At 35.2% G+C, this 21,803-nt stretch overlaps 1 protein-coding gene across 1 annotated transcript; it reads left to right on the top strand.

The window, feature by feature from the left end:
* The first annotated feature begins 10,110 nt into the window (after positions 1–10,110).
* On the top strand, positions 10,111–11,705 carry LOC139868182 (uncharacterized). Its single transcript, XM_071856514.1, has 4 exons — positions 10,111–10,480; positions 10,586–10,827; positions 10,975–11,415; positions 11,553–11,705. The coding sequence occupies exons 1-4, from the start codon at positions 10,111–10,113 to the stop codon at positions 11,703–11,705; spliced, it is 1,206 nt and encodes a 401-aa protein (XP_071712615.1).
* The last annotated feature ends 10,098 nt before the right edge of the window (positions 11,706–21,803 follow it).

Genomic DNA, 21,803 nt, shown 5'->3' on the forward strand with positions numbered 1-21,803 from the left:
GGAAGCAAAAGTGGTGTTGTGGCGGAGCACAGTGACAATTCTGGTATCACCACCAACATAACGGAGTTGGTTATCATGTGGACGTGGTAATATTTTTCCTCCAAAACTACACATAAATCGGACCCGGGCTTGTGTGGTTGTGTCAACATAAACACGACTACCATCTATAGATGGGTTCCCTCGATCGGATCGTGGTGAAGAAACCACCGAGTTGATTGTGGCAGAAACTTGGTCCGGCGTGTAGTGGGTGGTGGTCATTGTTTTGGTCATCGTAGAGACTCTTTTTAATGATCTGGTAGCATGGATTATCAGTCTAGTATTTCTTAAATACATGAACATCTTGTTTAGCTCTAAAAATAAGTCCCAAAAAGAAAAGAAAACGAGAGTGAATCTGTTGAAAAACCTTGTTTAAATTAACCCTGAGCTACCTTGAGACTTGAATGGTTTGAATTTTCTAAGATGCCTAGCTTGTTATGTATCACTCATAAATAAATGGTTTTAGACCATAACACATATGGTTTCTAAGATGATAACTTGTTTGCATGTAATATAATTTGATTATCTTGCTAAAATATATCTCATTATTTGCTTATCTTATTTGAAGTTTTAGTATGAATCCTGCTGAAATACAACATCAATTAAATGGTAAAGACCTATTTATTGCAGATAGTGGTAACATACACACTATGATCAAATCTAAGAAATATTTCATTGATTTAAATCAAATGAAGGAATTATAAATATTATATCAGGTCTTGCAAACTTGATATAAGGAACAGAAAAGGCAAAAATTCATATTACTAAATGCTACGAATTTTCTGATAAACAATGCCTTGTTTTCTCCCAAATCAAAAAGAAATTTGTTAAGTTTCTCTGATATATATCATAATGGATATGATTATCAGTAAATGATAACCGGAAATGAGAAATATCTATGTAGCACCGAAAAGCGCATATGATGAAAAGCGCAGCGCATATGATTAAAAGCGCATATGATGAAAAGTGCATATGATGAAAAGCGCATATGATGAAAAGCACATCGCATATGATTAAAAAAGTGCATATGATGAAAAGCGCAGCGCATATGATTAAAAGCGCATATGATAAAAAGCGCATATGATAAAAAGTGCATATGATGAAAAGCACATCGCATATGATTAAAAAAAGTGCATATGATGAAAAGCGCAGCGCATATGATTAAAAGCGCGTATGATGAAAAGTGCATATAATGAAAAGCACAGCGCATATGATGAAAAGTGCATATGATGAAAAACACAACGCATATGATTAAAAGCGCATATGGTGAAAAGGATATATGATGAAAAGCGCATATGGTGATTAATAAAAAAGCACATATGGTGATTAATGAAAAGCACATATGGTGATTAATGAAAAGCACATATGGTGATTAATGAAAAGAATATTGAGAAAGAATCACCAATGTTTCTTGAAAGAATTAAAGTTTATATATATGGACCAATTCATCCATCATGTGGACCATTTTGATATTTCATGGTTATAATAGACGCATCTAGCGGATGGTCTCATGTTTGTGGTTTATCAAGCCGTAATATGGCATTTGTAAAGTTTCTTACACAAATTATTAAATTGAGAACACATTATTCTGATTACACCATTAAAAGGATTAGACTTGATAATGCTGGTGAGTTAACATCTCAAGCATTCTATGATTATTATATGACTACATGAATTGTTGTTGAACATCTAGTTGCTCATGTGCATACAAAAAATTAGTTTAGCTGAATCAATAATTAAACGCATGCAACTAATAGTTAGACCATTGAAAATGAGTACAGCACTCTCAGAATTTATATGGGGCAAGCAAATTTACATGCTGCGACATTATTTCACATTAGACAAAGTGCAACTCATAAATATTCTCCCCTACAACTTGATTTTGGCTGAGAACCAAATATTTTCCACCATTAGAACATTTGATTGTGCAGTGTATGTTCTAGTTGCACAACCACAACGCACTAAAATGAGTCCTCAAAGGAGGATGGTGATATATATATATATATATATATATATATATATATATATATATATATATATATATATATATATATATATATTGAATATGAAATATCTTCAATTATAAGATATATTGAACCCATGGCGGGTGATGTTTTACGGCACGTTTTGCTGATTGTCATTATAATGAAAAATTGTTCCCTATATTAGGGGGAGAAATGAAAAATAAAGAAAAAGATATTTCATGGTGTGAACATAAATTAATGTATCTTGATCATCGCACAAAAGAATGCGAAAAGAAAGTTCAACAATAATGCATATGCAAGAACTTGCAAATGAATTACCCGATGCATTTACAGATACAAAAAGGAGTGACTAAATCATATATACCAGCACTAAATGCTTCAGCTAGAATTGAAATTCTAAAAGCTGGCAATAATATCACTCATGAGTCTTTGCCACGTCTGAAACGTGGAAGACCAATTGGTTCCAAAGATAAAAATCCTCGAAAAGGAAAATCAGCTGATAATGAGGTAAAAGAAAGTGTTCAAGAAGAACCATAAATCAATACTCCTTCTGCAGAGGAGATTGATGATGTAAATACAGAATTTTCAATCAATTATACACATTCAAAAATATAATGGAACCGAAATAAAATGTAAAATCTTGATGAGATATTTTCATATAATATGACATCATGAATGATGATGATGATCTAGAACTAAAATCTGTCATGGAATGTCAAAATAGACATGATTGGGATCATTGGAAAGGAGCAATACGAGCTGAATTTGAATCGCTCAATAAAAGAAAAGTTTTCGGATAAATCGTTATCACTTTTAAAGATGTGAAACGTATGGGATACAAATGAATTTTTATCCAAAAAAAAAATGTGCAAATGAAGTTACAAGGCAAAACTAGACTTGTAACTCAAAATTTCCCACAAAGACCAGAAATGAATTATGAGAAAAACTTATCCTCCTGTAATGGGTACAATTACTTATTAGATACTTAATCAACCTAGTAGTAGGGATGGCAACGATCATCCGATCCGATGGATATCCATCCTATCCGATCCGCTTAAAGCTGATATGGATGATCTAAATGGATGAATATCGGATATGGATATGGATATGGATGTTTATTGGATCGGATATGTATAAAAATTTATAATCCATGGATGAACTCGATTTCACCCGAAATGCTTAAATATATATACATATAATATATAAATATAGATATATCGTTATAATTACTCTCAATTATATATAATATTTCATTATATATATACATATTCCATTCACCTTTTATTACATTAAATTTTCAATACGTCTAAGTCTTAACGTCGGGATATTTTTCTACAAAGTTAATTGATATTTCGATCATCGTACCCATAGAGATGATCATATTCTTATATGTATGATGTTTATATGTTGTTATCATATCGTATATATGTATATATACACACAAGTTACGATAGAATAGTAAGTTAAGTGATATCGAGCTTTTAGGTTATATACATTATGACTTATTTTTAAATAATTTTATAACAAGTGATGACTTAAACTAGTATTAAGTTGAAAAAAAAATTAACGATGACTTATCCAATGGATATCCATTAACCCGAATAATCCATCGGATATGGATATGGATGGATGAAACTTTGATTAATGGATATGGATGAAACTTTGGTTAATGGATATGGATGTGGATATGGCGTAATCCGATCCATATCCGATCCATTGCCATTCCTAACTAGTAGTTACTTAAATGCATCTCATGGATGTTGTTACTACTTATCTGTATGGATCACTTGATAGTGATATATATGAATATACCTTACGGGTTTAAGGTATCATAAGCATCTAATGCAAAACCCAAGGGAATGTATTCCATTAAATCACAAAGATTTTTATATGAGTTTATACAATCGGGACGTATGTGGTATAACCGATTAAATGACTACTTGATAAGAAAAGGGTATACATATAAACTTATTTGCACGTATGTTTTATAAAAACAATGTTCGGATATGTGATCGTAGCTGTTTATGTCAATTATCTTAAATAAAGAAATCTATGAAACCATTCAACTTCTAAAGAAAGATTTTGAAATGAAAAAATCAAGTATTACGTTGATTTACATATTGAGCATATGACTAATGACTTACTTATACATCAAACAACTTATACCGAAAAGATTTTTATAACATTTTAATATGGACAAGACAAAAACCATTAAGTACTCCTATAGTTGTTAGATCTCAATATTGATACTGATCCATTTCATCCTCTAGAAGATCATGAAGATCTTCTTGGTTCCGAAGTTCCATATTTTAGTGCAATTGGGGCTCTTATGTATCTTACAAATTATACAAGACCTGACATTTCTTTTGCAGTTAATTTGTTGACAAGGTTCAGCTCAACCCCTACCAAAAGACACTGGAATGAGATCAAACACATATTTCAATACCTTCGAGAAACTACTGATTTAGAATTATTTTATTCTAACGAATCAAAACAAGATTTGGTCGGTTATGCAGATGCAGGTTATTTATCTGATCCAAATAAAGCTAAATCTCAAACTGGATATGTATTCCTAAATAGAGGTACTGTAATATCATGGCGTTCTAAAAAACAAACACTCGTTGCAACATCATCAAATCATGCTGAAGTGATTGCATTACATGAAGCTACTCGGGAATGTTTTTGGTTGAGATCAATGACGCAACTCATTACTGATTCTTGTGGACTAGAACGCGATAAAAGTCCAACAACTATCTATGAAGATAATGCAGCTTGCATAACACAGATGAAAGAAAGGGTATATCAAAAGTGACCAAACAAAACACATACCTCCTAGATTCTTCTCATACACTCAAAATCTCATCAAGGACAACCATATTGAAATGAGATATGTTCAATCCAGCAAAACTCTGCCAATCTTTTCACCAAAGCACTTCCAACTGCTATTTTCAGAACGCATGTTCACAATATTGGCATGAGACATGTTCAAAAGATGTAACAGCTCAGCGACGTCTACTTGAGGGGGAGTCAACTCCATGCTGCACTCTTTTTCCCTTAGCTAATGTTTTTTCCCACCGAGTTTTCTTTAGCAAGGTTTTTAACGAGGCAGTACTAGTTTCTCTCTTGATAAAATTGTCATTCAAGGGGTAGTGTTGTAATACTAGAGTCAAGATTGGTGGATGACATTATTTCATATTATATATCCCAAAAGTCAAAAAATAGTGACTACCAATTTCATATATAAATATGCATCAATTGAATGTAAATGATACACCTTTTCTCAATATACCAATCATTTCTTTCTTTCTCTCCATTATCATCTTTGTTCTTATACTTCATTATTAGTATTATTAATCAAGAATCAAACCACTAAAGGTAGTTATAAGCCTACTGAATTATAACATAATCAAACCACTAAAGGTAGTTATAAGCCTACTGAATTATAACATTATGTTCATAGTTATTATTATTAGTATTACTACAAATAAATATTTTTATATAAAAATACATTACAAGAATATTAAAAACACATATCACTATAATTTTATTATTAACAATATAATAACTAAGCTATATATATAATATATAAATTAATATATCCATATATATTTTTTTTATATATAAACCCTAATATAAATTATTACTATTAATATGTGATAATGAAAGATAAACGCTAGTTAAATAAAATAGATAAATTAATTATATATATCTATATAACAAATAATTTAACAAGTATATTATTAAAAATAATATATAGATCTATTCGAATACGAGTATATGTTTTAATATATATATACAAATGATATAGGTTCGTGAATCCAAGGCCAACCCTGCACTGTTCAATATCGTCATATGTATTTTTACTACAAAATACAGTATTGTGAGTTTCATTACTCCCTTTTTAAATGCTTTTGCAATATATATTTTTGGGACTGAGAATACATGCCCTGCTTTTATAAATGTTTTACGAAATAGACACAAGTAATCGAAACTACATTCTATGGTTGGATTATCGAATCGAATATCACCCCTTTTAGCTTGGTAGCCTAAGAATTAGGGAACAGACACCCTAATTGACGCGAATCCTAAAGGTAGATCTACGAGCACTAACTCCCCCCATACTGGAAAATGGTATGCTTTAGTACTTCGAGTTTATATTATACTGATGGATTTCTGTTTTGGGGATATTCCATATGCATGATGTTAATGTCGGTTACCAGGTGTTCAATCCATATGAATGATTTTTAAACACTTGCGAGTGTATGATTATTGAATAAAGGAAATCTTTTGGTCTATTATATTATTGAAAATGATTGATTATGATAAACTAATGAACTCACCAACCTTTTGGTTGACACTTGAAAGCATGTTTATTCTCAGGTATGAAAGAAATCTTCCGCTGTGCATTTGCTCATTTTAAAGATATTACTTGGAGTCATTCATGACATATTTCAAAAGACGTTGCATTCGAGTCGTTGAGTTCATCGAGATTATTATTAAGTCAATTATAGTTGGATATATTATGAAATGGTATGCATGCCGTCAACTTTCGATGTAATGAAATTTTGTCTTTTAAAAACGAATGCAATGTTTGTAAAATGTATCATATAGAGGTTAAGTATCTTGCGATGTAACCAAATGTAATGTATTCGTCCAGATGGATTAGGACGGGTTGTTAGAGATGCTTCCTCGACGACAACTTCAAGATCCTCATCTTCATGCCGTTTACATTATCTCCCAAGAGACAAAACTTGCATCCTCATCGAACATTGTCTAAACCGACAATCATTGTCATAACAGACAATCATAACTCTAAACAGAATTATCATACTCCACCGTAAGAGTATAACCACTTAGAAGATCCCATTCTAAGAATTTCACCTCGGCACATGTTGAATAACCAGCTGAACATTTACAGTGCAACTTCCCCGTTTGGCTTTCCCGGAAGTTCCATCAGCTTCAACATTAGTTTCCACCACATAACCTGCACCAATGCCAAACCAGTGCCCATGTGCAATTGTGGAATCGCTAACAAACATCCATTTACATGGTGGCGCGGACACACCATGAGGATGACGTGACTTTGGAGGAATTCGTCACTCTCCGTAACAACGAAGACATCATTAGCGCCTTTGGAGCCATTTGCCGAATTAGCTCCACCTGGACAATTAACCCTTACATGCCCAGTTTTCCCGCACCTCCAGCATACCAGATTCTTTCCGGAGTTTCTCTTCCGCCTATCCGAACACAACAGTACCGTACTTTCTGATGACGAGACCCCGTTACCTTCCAGTTTTTTCTCCTCAGATAGGAGCTTGCTAGTAACGTCTTCAGAGTTTCTTTCCCATACATCAAAATAGGTTTCATGTGCTCATAGGATGATGACAAAGATAATATCAGCCTCAAAGCTTTATCTTCATCTTCCATTTTGACTCCAATAGCCTCCAGTTCCAAAACAATACCATTAAGAATACTCAGATGATCTGAAATCTTTGAACCCCCATCCATGCGCAAAGTATGAAACTTTTCCTTAAGACACAACCGGTTTGAGATGCCCTTGCCCTGGTACAACTGCTCCAACTTATCCCAAAGTTCCTTAGCCGTTGATAACCCGTGCACATTTACAAGCACGTTCTTTGCAAGACACAAACAAATCGCACTTGCCGCCCTCAAATCCATATCATCCCATTCTTCTTCATCGAAATTCTTGCTAAAATCACTGCCGGGAACAAGGGTGGGTTTACCCTTCAAAGCCTTGTGTAAACCGGACTGAATCAACACATCCTTGACTTAACCTGCCAAAAGCCAAAATTGATCCTCCCATCAAATTTCTCTACATCAAACCTCATCGGACTGAACTTCGACATCGTATCCGTATCCTAAGAACAAGACTTTCTCTGATTTTGCCCACGTTTCAACTGGCCGACAGATGTAATGGAGTGGCGCACATGATCCGTTAAATTGGAAAATCCAACACCCGGTCCACTACAAATTCTTGACACCACTTACTCCGAATCAGAAAAATATTGTCAAACCAGATACCCTATACGATCAATAGAACTCGTTTCTGATGTGGACGATCCACTCTCGTGGCAACCACAGAGCATACTCCGACTCCTATAACCGAGACCTCCCGTCAAACCTGACGCTCTGATACCAGTTGTTGGAAAATTACGGCCTCACTAATTCCCAACACCCAGTCCAATGATAACAGTAAAGAAATAAGAACAATCCACAACACAAGAATTTAACGTGGAAACTCCAAAACAGGAGAAAAAATCACGGGCCTCCAAAGAGAGAAATACAATATATCACAAATTGTTACAATGACTTAGACAACTCTCTTAAGCCAACTACACTCTTCAAAGTATTTAACTAAAACAACTCTCAAACAATGGTAAGAAAGAAAGAAATAATCAAATACTTAAAGTGTATTGATTGGTGCAAGTTGGAATGATGCCCATGACCTCCTTTTATAACCAAGTCATCCACCTCCAACTTCTTCCTCCCACCAATGTGAGATAACATCATTCACAAAGTAACCATATCAATTTTTCTATTAAAAAACAAAACCAACGGTAATGTTATTTCTATTGGCTATTATTGTTTATTTTTTTTTACTTTTTTATTTATGTTTCGTCGTTTAGTGTGTTTCAATGCTTTCTTTGCATTGTAGCCTTGTACGATTGTAATTTTAGGTTGTTTGTTGGGTTCTATGGTTTTATTTATAGGCTCTTTTATTTATTTTTTAGGAAAATTCTCTTTTCTATTCAATAGTTTTATTTTTAGAAAGAAAAAACAAAAGACATTAGATATAATTATTCAATATGGACACTTTCTAGTTCTCCAACTCATAGCCTATTAATTCCAGCATACATCTCAATTAATTACTAGTTTTCTATATGACTATATTTATTTTCCTACCCTTAGACAAATATCTCCAAAAATCCCTTCCAAATCCATACATGCTTTATCCATGTCCCCTGTAAAAAATATTCCCATCTTCAACAACGATGTTTCCTTCGCCTCAAAAGTCTCTGAAATCCCAATCGATCAGTGCCTCGGAAGAAGTTGTAAGAAATCGTGTGAAAAAATTAGGTCCCGATGCTTTCCTGTAGAGACCTGCAAAGAGCCCTTTCTTCAAAATAAAAAAGGAGAAGGCAAGAAGAAATCTAAAGACAAAGGCAATAATTGGGTCGATGAGGTACCGAATATTTCAGATATCTTCGATACAACTAGCGAAATCAATCATGTAGTTGGAAATGAATCAACTTTCAAAAAAAGCAACATCAACGGTCAACAATTCGGGGCTAAAAAATTAACTTACAAAGAAGAGATGATAAACTTTGGTGAATTTATGAATAAAATGGTTGACGATGATGACCGGCCCATCATCGAATCAAACCCATGAGGCTCGACTCTTGGAATACACATGCCCTTTATCATCTCTACAAACGGCTCAACTTTCTCCAATTTGGATGGATCAACTTACAAAAATACGTGTCTTTAAATTGTATTATGGGCCAGATTATATGGAAGTAGAAGATTGGTATTAAAGGTGAATATACTCCACCTTCAACTACACCAACTACACCAGCTCAAGCTTCACTCAAGACATTACCACATAGCATTCATACGGTGCACCAGAGTACAGAAGATTCACTCTCCACAGCCTGCATTCGTCATCAACAACACTTCAACTACTGTAATTATATGTAATGGATATATTAGTTAGAAAGTTGTTAGCTTAGCTTATTCTGTTACAACTGTAGTCTAGAATAGAGATAGCTTAGATCATCTTCTATATAAGATGTAATCTGTAACTGTTTTCAGTCAATAAATTGAATAGAACACAATGTTCAATCTTCTTCTTCTTCCCTAATTCTCTCTTTATGGTATCAGAGCGTCCAGCTCATATCCTGCAAAATTTCACAAAACTTCATGCACACAAGGTGCTCGATCAAATTCCGCAACCAAAATTCATCATCAAACAATCACAATCACAAAATTAACACAAATATCTTCATCTAATCTCTCAAGAACACCAAATCTCAACAATATCTAGAGAATTCACTCAGATTCAATAAACATGACTACAACAACTGAGATCAATTCAAATTACACAAATTCATCAAATCATCCGCTATTTCTTCATCAAAATGATAATCTTGGATTGATCTTGATCTCGAAGAAACTAATTGGATCAGAAAATTACAGTAGCTGGAAGAGATCGATGATGATAGCATTGAATGCTAAGAACAAGCTCAAAATTGTTACAAAAGAGTACAGAGAACCAGCTATAGGAACTGATCTAAGGTCACTTTGGGAACGAAACAATGATATGATAATCTCATGGATACTGAATACAGTCTCAGAAGAAATTGGCAATAGATTGAACTTCATCAACTCAGCTTCAAGTCTATGGGATGAATTACATGAACACTATGCACAAATTGATGGTCATAGGATCTATCAATTGGCAAACAACATCTCATAACTCAAACAAGGCAACAACACGATTGAGGTCTACTACCACAAGCTTAAGGGTTTATGGGATGACACAGATGCACTTGAAGCTCCCTACATGTGCAGTTGTACATGTACATGTGAAAATGGAATATTGAATGGTGAAAGAGAGCAAAGAAAAAGGGTAATTCAGTTCTTGATGGGATTGGATGATAGTTACTCAAACATAAGGGGTCAAATCTTGTTGATGCAACCACTACCATCCACTGCTAAGGCATATGGAATGATCAAGCAAGAAGAAAAGCAAAGAGAAGGCATTCTCCCTAAACCTATCACACCTGCAATTATGTCTATCTCTGGAAGCAACACAAAATCTCACTACCAAAAGTTCACAAAATAACCTGCAATCAACAACAACAATGAAAGGAAATCAAGTTTCAAACCTGGAGTGCATTGCACAACCTGCTACAGAGAATGACATACAAAGGAGGAGTGTTACAAGAACATTGGGTATCCTCCTGGTCATCCATTACATGAAAAATATCAACCTAAGCAGTTTAATAACAGGGGTAAAACCATAAATTGCATCTTCACTGATACACGTGCAAATGATACACATACTGCTGCTATCAACAACCAAGAAACAAACTCAACCAATGACTTGATGGCAGCTAGGATGGACCAACTTCAAAATCAACTGAATCAAGTGATGTTAATGATGCAGAAAACACAATCTGATGATGCAGGTATCACTCCATTTATTGCTTCACTATTCTTGAATCTTGAAAATGTTTGGGTAATAGATAGTGGTGCCACGGATCACATTTCCATATCCTTGAAACAAATGCATAATCTCACTCACCACAAGAACCCTATACTAGTAACACTTCCAAACAAATTTAGAATTAAAGTATCAGTCACTGGATCAGTAACACTTACACCACATTTGACACTTCACAATTATTCTATATTCCAACCTTTACCTACAATTTACTCTCCATTAGCAAAATAACCAAATCAGCTAACCTTTCCATAAGCTTTAATCATTTTGAATGTGTCTTTCAGGGCAACAACAAGGAAATTGCCCATGGGACACTTTGTGATGGACTGTACATCATTCATCCTGAAGCAAAACCAACTCATAGTCATACTTTTCACTCTATGCATTCATCCTCTGTATCAAATACATCTTTCATTGTAAACAATCCATTACTTTAGCACAATAGGCTAGGTCATTGTTCCTTTTCTGTATTAAACAAAATAAAGTCTTTAAGACTGAAAAGTTGTAACAAAACTCATGAATGTACAATTTGTCCTCTTGCAAAACAACATACTTTACCTTTTCAAACTAGTACTTCTCATGCAAAATTCAAATTTAATTTAATACATGCTGATGTATGGGGTCCCTACAAACATCCAACAATAAATAAGTGCACATATTTCCTTACACTTGTTGATGATTATTCAAGAACCACCTGGACTTTCCTGATTCCCAGCAAACACCATGTCACCACCACCTTTCAAACCTTCTTTAAGTATGTGCAAACACAATTTCAAACCACAATCAAGCAACTCAGATCAGACAATGGTACTGAATTCACAAATTCACAATTACAAACCTTTCTCCAACAAATGGGCATTATCCATCAAACCACATGCCCATACACCCCTCAACAAAATGGAAGAGTTGAGAGAAAACACAGAAATTTACTAGAAATGGCTAGGGCTATTCAGTTTCAAGCAAACTTTCCTAAACACTTCTGGGGTTATAGTTTACTTGCAGCCACTTATCTCACCAATAGACTTCCAACCAGAACCTTAAACCACAAAAGCCCATATGAGCTTCTCCATGGTACACCTCCAGACCTTACTCATCTAAAAACCATAGGTTGCTTAGCCTATGCACACCAACACATATCTGATAAATTTGCACCAAGAGCAATACCATGCATCTTATTAGGTTACCCTGCACACCAAAAAGGATATCTACTTTACAACAAGCAACTAAACAAAACTATTGTTAGCAGAAATGTAATCTTTCATGAAAATACATTCCCATATCACACACCATCAACTAAAATACCCTCAACACCCCCTGCACCTACTCTATCTGACCCAATATTCTATCCACCTTTAAGTCCAACCTTGTCAGATCACAATGCTAACCCTACACACTCATCTCCAACCAATCCATCCACATCATCTTCTCACTCTCATCCTGACACATCTGCAAGCTCAAATTCCAACACAGACACAAATACAAATACCATAACAACAAATTCAGACAATAACCCACCAAATACATCTATCCCAAATCCAAATCCACTTCCAAGAACATCTACCAGATCCAAATCTATCCCAACTAAACTCAAAGATTATCATCATAATGTAAAAATCAACTCTGTTTTACACAAACATCACATTTCACATTACATTAACTATGAAAACATCAAAAATCCTAAAACATTTCACCTCATAAATTCCATCACATGTGATTCTGAACCACAATCTTATACACAAGCATCTAAAGATCCAAGATGGGTGGATGCAATGAATAAGGAAATCAAAGCCCTTGAATCTAATAACACATGGGAACTGACCATTCTTCCCCCAAATAAACATCCAATTGGCAGCAAATGGGTATACAGAATCAAGCATAATGCAAATGGGTCCATCGAAAGATTCAAGGCTAGATTAGTAGCAAAAGGGTTTACACAAAAGGAAGGGATAGATTTTAAAGAAACTTTTGCTCCAGTGGCCAAAATGGTTACAGTCAGGACTTTACTAGCTGTAGCAGTTCACAATAACTGGCCAATAGAACAATTGGATGTTAACAATGCATTTTTACATGGTGATCTACATGAAGAAGTGTACATGAAAATACCACATGGATATCCAATTTCAACAGCAACAAACATGGTCTGCAGGCTTAGAAAGTCTCTTTATGGTCTTAAGCAAGCAAACAGACAATGGTTCACAAAGTTGACATCTTTTCTACAAAGTCTAGGGTTCACTCAAAGTTATGCAGACACCTCTCTCTTCACCATTCATCACAAAGGCAACACTGTGCATCTACTTATCTATGTAGATGACATCTTACTCACTGGTAACAACATGACTTATCTCAACTTTGTCAAACAACAATTGCACAACAAATTCAGCATAAAAGATTTGGGTCCTCTTCACTATTACCTGGGGATTGAGTTTCTCAGAAATGATACTGGTTTAGCCATGTCACAAAGAAAATATGCATTGGAACTTCTGGAACATGCTGTTCTCACAAATGTAAAATCAGTCAACACACCAATGGTGAAATGTCCCGTTCTTATTGATTAAAAACGTTCCATATTAATTGATTTCGTTGCGAGGTTTTGACCTCTATATGAGACGTTTTTCAAAGACTGCATTCATTTTTAAACAAACCATAACCTTTATTTCATCAATAAAGGTTTAAAAAGCTTTACGTAGATTATCAAATAATGATAATCTAATATATCCTGTTTACACACGACCATTACATAATGGTTTACAATACAAATATGTTACAACAAAATAAGTTTCTTGAATGCAGTTTTTACACAATATCATACAAGCATGGACTCCAAATCTTGTCCTTATTTAAGTATGCGACAGCGGAAGCTCTTAATAATCACCTGAGAATAAACATGCTTAAAACGTCAACAAAAATGTTGGTGAGTTATAGGTTTAACCTATATATATCAAATCGTAACAATAGACCACAAGATTTCATATTTCAATACACATCCCATACATAGAGATAAAAATCATTCATATGGTGAACACCTGGTAACCGACAATAACAAGATGCATATATAAGAATATCCCCATCATTCCGGGACACCCTTCGGATATGATATAAATTTCGAAGTACTAAAGCATCCGGTACTTTGGATGGGGTTTGTTAGGCCCAATAGATCTATCTTTAGGATTCGCGTCAATTAGGGTGTCTGTTCCCTAATTCTTAGATTACCAGACTTAATAAAAAGGGGCATATTCGATTTCGATAATTCAACCATAGAATGTAGTTTCACGTACTTGTGTCTATTTTGTAAATCATTTATAAAACCTGCATGTATTCTCATCCCAAAAATATTAGATTTTAAAAGTGGGACTATAACTCACTTTCACAGATTTTTACTTCGTCGGGAAGTAAGACTTGGCCACTGGTTGATTCACGAACCTATAACAATATATACATATATATATCAAAGTATGTTCAAAATATATTTACAACACTTTTAATATATTTTGATGTTTTAAGTTTATTAAGTCAGCTGTCCTCGTTAGTAACCTACAACTAATTGTCCACAGTTAGATGTACAGAAATAAATCGATAAATATTATCTTGAATCAATCCACGACCCAGTGTATACGTATCTCAGTATTGATCACAACTCAAACTATATATATTTTGGAATCAACCTCAACCCTGTATAGCTAACTCCAACATTCACATATAGAGTGTCTATGGTTGTTCCGAAATATATATAGATGTGTCGACATGATAGGTCGAAACATTGTATACGTGTCTATGGTATCTCAAGATTACATAATATATAATACAAGTTGATTAAGTTATGGTTGGAATAGATTTGTTACCAATTTTCACGTAGCTAAAATGAGAAAAATTATCCAATCTTGTTTTACCCATAACTTCTTCATTTTAAATCCGTTTTGAGTGAATCAAATTGCTATGGTTTCATATTGAACTCTATTTTATGAATCTAAACAAAAAAAGTATAGGTTTCTAGTCGGAAAAATAAGTTACAAGTCGTTTTTGTAAAGGTAGTCATTTCAGTCGAAAGAACGACGTCTAGATGACCATTTTAGAAAACATACTTCCACTTTGAGTTTAACCATAATTTTTGGATATAGTTTCATGTTCATAATAAAAATCATTTTCTCAGAATAACAACTTTTAAATCAAAGTTTATCATAGTTTTTAATTAACTAACCCAAAACAGCCCGCGGTGTTACTACGACGGCGTAAATCCGGTTTTACGGTGTTTTTCGTGTTTCCAGGTTTTAAATCATTAAGTTAGCATATCATATAGATATAGAACATGTGTTTAGTTGATTTTAAAAGTCAAGTTAGAAGGATTAACTTTTGTTTGCGAACAAGTTTAGAATTAACTAAACTATGTTCTAGTGATTACAAGTTTAAACCTTCGAATAAGATAGCTTTATATGTATGAATCGAATGATGTTATGAACATCATTACTACCTTAAGTTCCTTGGATGAACCTAGTGGAAAAGAGAAAAATGGATCTAGCTTCAATGGATCCTTGGATGGCTCAAAGTTCTTGAAGCAAAATCATAACACGAAAACAAGTTCAAGTAAGATCATCACTTGAAATAAGATTGTTATAGTTATAGAAATTGAACCAAAGTTTGAATATGATTATTACCTTGTATTAGAATGATAACCTACTGTAAGAAACAAAGATTTCTTGAGGTTGGATGATCACCTTACAAGATTGGAAGTGAGCTAGCAAACTTGAAAGTATTCTTGATTTTATGAAACTAGAACTTTTGGAATTTATGAAGAACACTTAGAACTTGAAGATAGAACTTGAGAGAGTTCAATTAGATGAAGAAAATTGAAGAATGAAAGTGTTTGTAGGTGTTTTTGGTCGTTGGTGTATGGATTAGATATAAAGGATATGTAATTTTGTTTTCATGTAAATAAGTCATGAATGATTACTCATATTTTTGTAATCTTATGAGATATTTCATGCTAGTTGCCAAATGATGGTTCCCACATGTGTTAGGTGACTCACATGGGCTGCTAAGAGCTGATCATTGGAGTATATATACCAATAGTACATACATCTAAAAGCTGTGTATTGTACGAGTACGAATACGGGTGCATACGAGTAGAATTGTTGATGAAACTGAACGAGAATGTAATTGTAAGCATTTTTGTTAAGTAGAAGTATTTTGATAAGTGTATTGAAGTCTTTCAAAAGTGTATAAATACATATTAAAACACTACATGTATATACATTTTAACTGAGTCGTTAAGTCATCGTTAGTCGTTACATGTAAGTGTTGTTTTGAAACCTTTAGGTTAACGATCTTGTTAAATGTTGTTAACCCAATGTTTATAATAACAAAAGAGATTTTAAATTATTATATTATCATGATATTATGATGTACGAATATCTCTTAATATGATATATATACATTAAATGTCGTTACAACGATAAACGTTACATATATGTCTCGTTTCAAAATCATTAAGTTAGTAGTCTTGTTTTTACATATGTAGTTCATTGTTAATATAATTAATGATATGTTTACTTAACATAATATCATGTTAACTATATATATAACCATATATATGTCATCATATAGTTTTTTACAAGTTTTAACGTTCGTGAATCACCGGTCAACTTGGGTGGTCAATTGTCTATATGAAACCTATTTCAATTAATCAAGTCTTAACAAGTTTGATTGCTTAACATGTTGGAAACATTTAATCATGTAAACATCAATCTCAATTAATATATATAAACATGGAAAAGTTCGGGTCACTACAGTACCTACCCGTTAAATAAATTTCGTCCCGAAATTTTAAGCTGTTGAAGGTGTTGACGAATCTTCTGGAAATAGATGCGGGTATTTCTTCTTCATCTGATCTTCACGCTCCCAGGTGAACTCGGGTCCTCTACGAGCATTCCATCGAACCTTAACAATTGGTATCTTGTTTTGCTTAAGTCTTTTAACCTCACGATCCATTATTTCGACGGGTTCTTCGATGAATTGGAGTTTTTCGTTGATTTGGATTTCATCTAACGGAATAGTGAGATCTTCTTTAGCAAAACATTTCTTCAAATTCGAGACGTGGAAAGTGTTATGTACAGCCGCGAGTTGTTGAGGTAACTCAAGTCGGTAAGCTACTGGTCCGACACGATCAATAATCTTGAATGGTCCAATATACCTTGGATTTAATTTCCCTCGTTTACCAAATCGAACAACGCCTTTCCAAGGTGAAACTTTAAGCATGACCATCTCTCCAATTTCAAATTCTATATCTTTTCTTTTAATGTCAGCGTAGCTCTTTTGTCGACTTTGGGCGGTTTTCAACCGTTGTTGAATTTGGATGATCTTCTCGGTAGTTTCTTGTATAATCTCCGGACCCGTAATCTGTCTATCCCCCACCTCACTCCAACAAATCGGAGACCTGCACTTTCTACCATAAAGTGCTTCAAACGGCGCCATCTCAATGCTTGAATGGTAGCTGTTGTTGTAGGAAAATTCTGCTAACGGTAGATGTCGATCCCAACTGTTTCCGAAATCAATAACACATGCTCGTAGCATGTCTTCAAGCGTTTGTATCGTCCTTTCGCTCTGCCCATCAGTTTGTGGATGATAGGCAGTACTCATGTCTAGACGAGTTCCTAATGCTTGCTGTAATGTCTGCCAGAATCTTGAAATAAATCTGCCATCCCTATCAGAGATAATAGAGATTGGTATTCCATGTCTGGAGACGACTTCCTTCAAATACAGTCGTGCTAACTTCTCCATCTTGTCATCTTCTCTTATTGGTAGGAAGTGTGCTGATTTGGTGAGACGATCAACTATTACCCAAATAGTATCAAAACCACTTGCAGTCCTTGGCAATTTAGTGATGAAATCCATGGTAATGTTTTCCCATTTCCATTCCGGGATTTCGGGTTGTTGAAGTAGACCTGATGGTTTCTGATGCTCAGCTTTGACCTTAGAACACGTCAAACATTCTCCTACGTATTTAGCAACATCGGCTTTCATACCCGGCCACCAAAAATGTTTCTTGAGATCCTTGTACATCTTCCCCGTTCCAGGATGTATTGAGTATCTGGTTTTATGAGCTTCTCTAAGTACCATTTCTCTCATATCTCCAAATTTTGGTACCCAAATCCTTTCAGCCCTATACCGGGTTCCGTCTTCCCGAATATTAAGATGTTTCTCCGATCCTTTGGGTATTTCATCCTTTAAATTTCCCTCTTTTAAAACTCCTTGTTGCGCCTCCTTTATTTGAGTAGTAATGTTATTATGAATCATTATATTCATAGATTTTACTCGAATGGGTTCTCTATCCTTCCTGCTCAAGGCATCGGCTACCACATTTGCCTTCCCCGGGTGGTAACGAATCTCAAAATCGTAATCATTCAATAATTCAATCCACCTACGCTGCCTCATATTCAGTTGTTTCTGATTAAATATGTGTTGAAGACTTTTGTGGTCGGTATATATAATACTTTTGACCCCATATAAGTAGTGCCTCCAAGTCTTTAATGCAAAAACAACCGCGCCTAATTCCAAATCATGCGTCGTATAATTTTGTTCGTGAATCTTCAATTGTCTAGACGCATAAGCAATCACCTTCGTTCGTTGCATTAATACACAACCGAGACCTTGCTTTGATGCGTCACAATAAATCACAAAATCATCATTCCCTTCAGGCAATGACAATATAGGTGCCGTAGTTAGCTTTTTCTTCAATAACTGAAACGCTTTCTCTTGTTCATCATTCCATTCAAATTTCTTCCCTTTATGCGTTAATGCAGTCAAGGGTTTTGCTATTCTGGAAAAGTCTTGGATGAACCTTCTGTAGTAACCAGCTAGTCCTAAAAACTGGCGTATGTGTTTCGGAGTTTTCGGGGTTTCCCACTTTTCAACAGTTTCTATCTTTGCCGGATCCACCTTAATACCTTCTTTGTTCACTATGTGACCGAGGAATTGAACTTCTTCCAACCAAAATGCACACTTTGAAAACTTAGCGTACAATTCTTCCTTCCTCAATACTTCTAACACTTTTCTCAAATGTTCACCGTGTTCTTGGTCATTCTTTGAGTAAATAAGTATGTCATCAATGAAAACAATGACAAACTTGTCAAGGTATGGTCCACACACTCGGTTCATAAGGTCCATGAACACAGCTGGTGCATTAGTTAAACCAAACGGCATGACCATAAACTCGTAATGACCGTAACGTGTTCTGAAAGCAGTCTTTGGAATATCATCTTCTTTCACCCGCATTTGATGATACCCGGAACGTAAGTCAATCTTTGAATAAACAGACGAGCCTTGTAGTTGATCAAATAAGTCGTCGATTCTCGGTAGTGGGTAGCGGTTCTTGATGGTAAGTTTGTTCAACTCTCGGTAGTCGATACACAACCTGAATGTACCATCTTTCTTCTTGACAAACAAAACAGGAGCTCCCCACGGTGATGTGCTTGGTCGAATGAAACCACGCTCTAAAAGTTCTTGTAATTGGCTTTGCAGTTCTTTCATCTCGCTGGGTGCGAGTCTGTAAGGAGCACGAGCTATTGGTGCAGCTCCTGGTACAAGATCTATTTGAAATTCAACGGATCGATGTGGGGGTAATCCCGGTAATTCTTTCGGAAATACATCGGGAAATTCTTTTGCAATGGGAACATCATTGATGCTCTTTTCTTCAGTTTGTACTTTCTCGACGTGTGCTAGAACAGCATAGCAACCTTTTCTTATTAGTTTTTGTGCCTTCAAATTACTAATAAGATGTAGCTTCGTGTTGCCCTTTTCTCCGTACACCATTAAGGGTTTTCCTTTTTCTCGTATAATGCGAATTGCATTTTTGTAACAAACGATCTCCGCTTTCACTTCTTTCAACCAGTCCATACCGATTATCACATCAAAACTCCCTAACTCTACTGGTATCAAATCAATCTTAAATGTTTCGCTAACCAGTTTAATTTCTCGATTCCGACATATATTATCTGCTGAAATTAATTTACCATTTGCTAATTCGAGTAAAAATTTACTATCCAAAGGCGTCGATGGACAACTTAATTTAGCACAAAAATCTCTACTCATATAGCTTCTATCCGCACCCGAATCAAATAAAACGTAAGCAGATTTATTGTCAATAAGAAACGTACCCGTAACAAGCTCCGGGTCTTCCTGTGCCTCTACCGCATTAATATTGAAAACTCTTCCACGGCCTTGTCCATTCGTGTTCTCCTGGTTCGGGCAATTTCTAATAATGTGGCCTGGTTTTCCACATTTATAACAAACTACATTGGCATAACTTGTTCCGACACTACTTGCTCCGCCATTACTCATTCCGACACCATTTGTTCCTTTCGTTCTATTAACCCCTGGTCCGTAGACCTCACACTTCGCCGCGCTATGACCATTTCTTTTACACTTGTTGCAAAATTTGGTGCAGAACCCCGAGTGATTCTTTTCACACCTTTGGCATAGTTGCTTCTGATTGTTGTTGTTGTTGCGGTTATTATTGTTGTTGGGATGATTGTTGTAGTTGCTGTTGTTGTTGTTGTTGTTGGGCCGTTTGTTGTAGTTGCGATTGATGTTGCGATTGTTGGGATAATTGTTGCGATTATTGTTGTAATTGCTGTTGTTGTTGTATTGGTGATTCTTATCACCGTTTTCCTCCCACTTTCTTTTGACTTGCTTCACATTGGCCTCTTCAGCAGTCTGTTCTTTAATTCTTTCTTCAATCTGGTTCACTAGTTTGTGAGCCATTCTACATGCCTGTTGTATGGAGGCGGGCTCGTGTGAACTTATATCTTCTTGGATTCTTTCCGGTAATCCTTTCACAAACGCGTCGATCTTCTCTTCCTCATCTTCGAATGCTCCCGGACACAATAGGCACAATTCTGTGAATCGTCTTTCGTACATGGTAATATCAAATCCTTGGGTTCGTAACCCTCTAAGTTCTGTCTTGAGCTTATTGACCTCGGTTCTGGGACGGTACTTCTCGTTCATCAAGTGCTTGAATGCTGACCACGGTAGTGCGTACGCATCATCTTGTCCCACTTGCTCTAGATAGGTATTCCACCATGTTAACGCAGAACCTGTGAAGGTATGCGTAGCGTACTTCACTTTGTCCTCTTCAGTACACTTACTTATGGCAAACACCGATTCAACCTTCTCGGTCCACCGTTTCAATCCGATCGGTCCTTCGGTTCCATCAAATTCCAAAGGTTTGCAGGCAGTGAATTCTTTGTAGGTGCATCCTACACGATTTCCTGTACTGCTAGATCCAAGGTTATTGTTGGTATGTAGCGCAGCCTGTACTGCGGCTATGTTTGAAGCTAGAAAAGTACGGAATTCCTCTTCGTTCATATTCACGGTGTGTCGAGTAGTCGGTGCCATTTCCTTCAAAATAGATAAATGGAACAAGTTAATCATACAGAATATTAAGAGTAGTTAATAGTATTTCGTAGCATAATATGAACTCATTTATAAAAGCTTTTTCTTCATATTAGCGTTTTATAAGTTTAAATTCGGGTAGTACCTACCCG

Source organism: Rutidosis leptorrhynchoides, chromosome 9 (genome assembly GCF_046630445.1).
Source record: "Rutidosis leptorrhynchoides isolate AG116_Rl617_1_P2 chromosome 9, CSIRO_AGI_Rlap_v1, whole genome shotgun sequence".
In the NCBI taxonomy this organism is placed as follows: Eukaryota; Viridiplantae; Streptophyta; class Magnoliopsida; order Asterales; family Asteraceae; genus Rutidosis; species Rutidosis leptorrhynchoides.